This window comes from Dipodomys spectabilis, unplaced genomic scaffold (genome assembly GCF_019054845.1).
Source record: "Dipodomys spectabilis isolate Male_0828 unplaced genomic scaffold, ASM1905484v1 ptg000266l, whole genome shotgun sequence".
NCBI lineage: Eukaryota > Metazoa > Chordata > Mammalia > Rodentia > Heteromyidae > Dipodomys > Dipodomys spectabilis.
Genome location: NW_024870943.1, coordinates 6359631 through 6363670, shown reverse-complemented (window position 1 = coordinate 6363670; position 4040 = coordinate 6359631). Strand labels below are relative to the sequence as shown.

General features: G+C 53.5%; 1 protein-coding gene across 1 annotated transcript; it reads right to left on the bottom strand.

Moving 5' to 3' along the window:
- Positions 1 to 1121: 1121 nt before the first annotated feature.
- On the bottom strand, positions 1122 to 1544 carry Nanos2 (nanos C2HC-type zinc finger 2). Its single transcript, XM_042700295.1, has one exon. It carries the CDS (start codon positions 1542 to 1544, stop codon positions 1122 to 1124), a length of 423 nt encoding a protein of 140 aa, XP_042556229.1.
- Positions 1545 to 4040: the final 2496 nt, after the last annotated feature.

The window sequence follows — 4040 nt, the reverse complement described above, 5'->3', positions numbered from 1 at the left end:
AAATAAATAATGGAGGAGGCTGTCTCTCAGAATAGAACCCCAGACAGGACAAGCCCAATGAACATCAGATCCAGTCCACAGGTAACACAGACCTCATCCTGCCTGGCCTCCCACTTCCTAGGACTTAGGAGCTCTTATGGCAATCCCTGTATCCTCAGCCAGCTTCCAAGGGCTGGATAAGGATAGACAAACAGACAGGCCTCGAAGGACAACTCAAAAGGCTCTTTATTTTTGGCCGGCTCAGCCCTGAGCACCAAACAAAACAAAAATCAAGACTTGAGGCTCTTCTTTGCCCCTCACATAAAACCTAGGCAGCTGCACCGAGTGCACCTTGCGAGTTGAAACTTGGCTGGTTTAAGTACAAGCCACCACGATTGAAGAGCTGGTCGCGATGCAGAGACGCAGCGCCCCTCACCCCCTGGGAGAAGGACCCCTGGGTGGCTTGGATTTTGGAGAGGAGTGAAATGGCAATGAAAATGTACAGAACAACTAACAAGGAGGGAATGGGGGGAGGTGGGAGGTCAGCTCACCCAGAGGTGCCCTGCGAAGCCATGCCACCCTTGTTCAAGGTCCCTTCTGTCCTCCTTCCCAGATCCTGACAGATGGCCACGCGCCAGGGGCAGGGGAGAAATGAAGGTCCACAGGTGATCGTGAAGATGGCGGAAGACTTCAAGCCAGGCTGTCATCTCGCAAGTTCAAAGAGGCAAGGGATGAGGGTCATCATCGTGTCCAAATTCCTGGGGGGAAGGGGAAGGGGTCCCATCTGGCTGAGGAATCAATGATCGCCGCCACTCCCCAAGGCATGGACGCTCAGGAGTCTTATGAAGTGTCACCAGCAGTGGCGTCCCCCAAAAGGCTGAAGATCCATGAAGCGTGAGGCCAGAGGGAACCCCCGGGGTGGGGGTGTACATGATCCACAGGGCAATGGACAGACTGGCCTGGCTGCCTGCAGCCTCCAGCATTCCAGTACCCAGTCAAGATGGGGGCGGGGGGCTGGAGATCCAGGGTAAGGTGACAGGTGGCAGAAGAGAGGGGTTTGGAACTTAGAACAAGGAAGATCGGGGTGTGGGGGGGAATGAAGGGGTGGTGGTAGGAAACTCCCCGTCCCCCCCCCACAACCCTCAGCGTTTGACTTTGCGGCCAGCTGAGTTGCGTCCACTTCGCCGATAGAGCGACTGCTCATTGCCGTTGAGGGGACAGTACTTGAGCGTGTGCGCCTGGCCCCCGGTGGCCCCACACAGGGGACACACGTAGTGCCTCAGGATGGGGCACACCACGGTGCCCTCCCGGGTCTTCAGCTGGTGGGACGTGTAGACATGCCGCGATTCTCCGTTGTGTTTGCAAAAGTTACACAGAGTGGGCAACTCTGCACAGGCCCCTGGCCCCTGATCTTGCTTGGGTCGCAGCTGGACTTGGGGTCTTGACTCCTCGGCCTCCTCCTCCGGGACCTCCAGCTTGGAGCTCCGATGATGTTGAACCAGTTCCAGGACAACCTGGTTGAGGTTGAGGTAATCCTTCCACATGTCGAAGGCCGGAAGATCCATGAAGAGGCTGGCGATGGGCCTGGTGGGAGGAAGAGACAGGGGCTGGAGTGCAGGAGCAGCAGGTGTTTCTGTGGAGCAGAGGGGAGCTGCATCCCTTTTATACTCCAAAGACCCTTCTAAGTAAAAGGTGGAGCTTAGGATTTAAAGTGCCCACTCCCAGACCAGAAACCCCACGTGATTCTAATCTCCCACAGAGATGAGGAGGGAGGAGGGCCTTCCAGCCCTCTACTCTCTACGCCTCAGTTTCCCCTCTGCTCATCTTAGACCCAGGCCAGTAATTCTACCCCTCATGTTCTCCTTACTCTCCCTTTCTCCAAGACCGCAGGGACTGCTCTGTCTACACTCCTGAGCCAGTTACCTGCCGGATCTGATCGATTCCTCACCACAATGTAACACGGGGAAACAGATCTGTTCCCATTTTAGAGATGAGCAGCAGCTCCAGAAACAGAGACCTGCCCAGTGGCACACAGCTGGCAACTGGCAGAAATGGGTTCTGTAGGACCAAAGCAAGTCCTCCTTAAACTTTTCTAAGGTCGATGGCTCATGCCTGTAATCCTAGCTACTCAGGAGGCTGAGATCTGAGGATTGCGGTTCAAGGCCAGCCTGGACAGGAAAGTCTGTGAGATTCTTTATCTCCAATAAACCACACGGGAAACCAGGAGTGGTGCAGTGGCTCAAGTGGTAGAGCGCTCGCCTTGAGCTGAGAAGCTGAGGGACAGCGCCCAGGCCCAGAGTTCAAGACCCATGACGGGGAAAAAAAAAAAAAAGAGGTTCTTAAAAAAGTGTGTGTGTGTGTGTGTGTGTGTGTGTGTGTGTGTGTGTGTGATGGAGCCCTTGTATTTTTGTTTGTTTTGTTTTTGGTCCATTGTAGGGCTTGAACTCAAGGCCTAGGCTCTGTCCCTGAGCGCCTTCCAGTTTTCTGGTGGTTCACTGGCAATACAGCATTTCGTAGATTTTTCTGCCAAGGGCTGGCTTTGAACTGTGATCCTCAGATCTTAGTCTCCTAAGTAGTGAGGATGACAGGCGTGAGCCAATAGCACTCAGCTCCTTAAGTTTTTTTTTTTGGTCCGGTCGTGGGGCCTAACTCTGGGCCTGGGCGCTGTCCCTCAGCTCTTCGGCTCAAGGCTAGTGCTCTACCACTTGAACCACAGCACCACTTCCGGTTTTTTCTTTTTGCTTATGTGGTGCTGAGGAATCGAACCAGGGCCTCATGCATGCAAGGCAAGTGCTCTACCACTGAGCCACCTTCTCAGCCCAAGTTTTTTTTTTAAATCAACCACTGAGTTAAACAGCCTCAATCCCAGACCAAAGAGCCCGACTGGTACAAGTACTGTGGTTCCCAGCACTTGATAAACATCATCTGTACCCAATGGTCACTTCTATCCACTTGAGAAAGACAGGCAGCTCAGAGAGGTTAGGAATGTCCTCAGGGTCACACAGCCATGGCAGAGTTGGAATGGAAACCCCCACAGCCTCTAGGGAATTGTTACAAGGGGCAGAGGACCTTGGCAGTGAGTGGGCTACAAATCCACCCAGACTGGAGTTCAAACCTGGCCTAACCACCTGCTTGGGCAAGTAGCTGTGACCTGGGGACTTAGCCTCTCCCAGCCTCAGTCTCCTCATCTGTTACTTGAAGATGACATCAATATGTACCCCAGCCTCAGGGACTGTGCTTGTGGTGACAAAGCCCCCAACCGTAGAGCCTAGTCCCTGGGGCATTCTCATGAACCAAGATCATTAAGACCATGTAGGCTGAGTAGTCACCTAGCATGTGCAAAGGTCCTGTGTTCCAGAAGGAACACTGGGGGTAGGGGGGTGGGAAATAAGCCATTAGAAAAGTCCCATCATGCAGACAAATGAAAGGGAAGATCAGAGAGGTAGGGAGAAGGGCTGACAAATCCATATGGTTGGCCTGGGAGGCTTCAGGGAAGTTTCCAGATTGTGTCTCAGATACCCTCTTGATCCTGGGACTCCACTGGCTCAAGAGAAAGCAGACAAGCTTAGAAGGGACTGGCAAGGTAAAGGCCAGTGGGAAAGGTAGGGGTTATCCACTTCCAGGGTGCCTCAGTTTCCCACAGCCTTCCATCAGTGGACCTCCTCAAGAAGATAAGAGACTGCAGGAATAGAGGCCCACAGAGTGGAGGTCTACAAGAAGCAGAGGCTACTTTCTGTTGTAGAAGACCATGATGGAGGGGAGGATCTCTCTGGGCCAAGAGCTCAATAGGAAGCCAAGGTGGCCTTCAGTTGGAGGAGGAAGGGACCCACGCAGTGTACAGCAGAGCCTGGCCCCAGTGGCTCAGTGCTGGTCACTGTGTCTGAGACCCAAGGACAGACAAGGCCTTCAAGGTTCATGGCAATCCCCCCTCCCCCCTTCACAGTTGCACCTGTGATTGGCAGACGCCCAGGTTCTGTGGCCAGTCTGTCTTCTTTCTTTTTCCATTATTTGCCTCTCCACACACCCCCACCTCACCCTTAATTAATTGTTTTGTTCTAGGA

Bases quoted from the DNA above. Each gene is read 5' to 3' on its own strand.
- Nanos2 (XM_042700295.1), bottom strand. From the start codon at position 1,544: ATGGATCTTCCGGCCTTCGACATGTGGAAGGATTACCTCAACCTCAAC.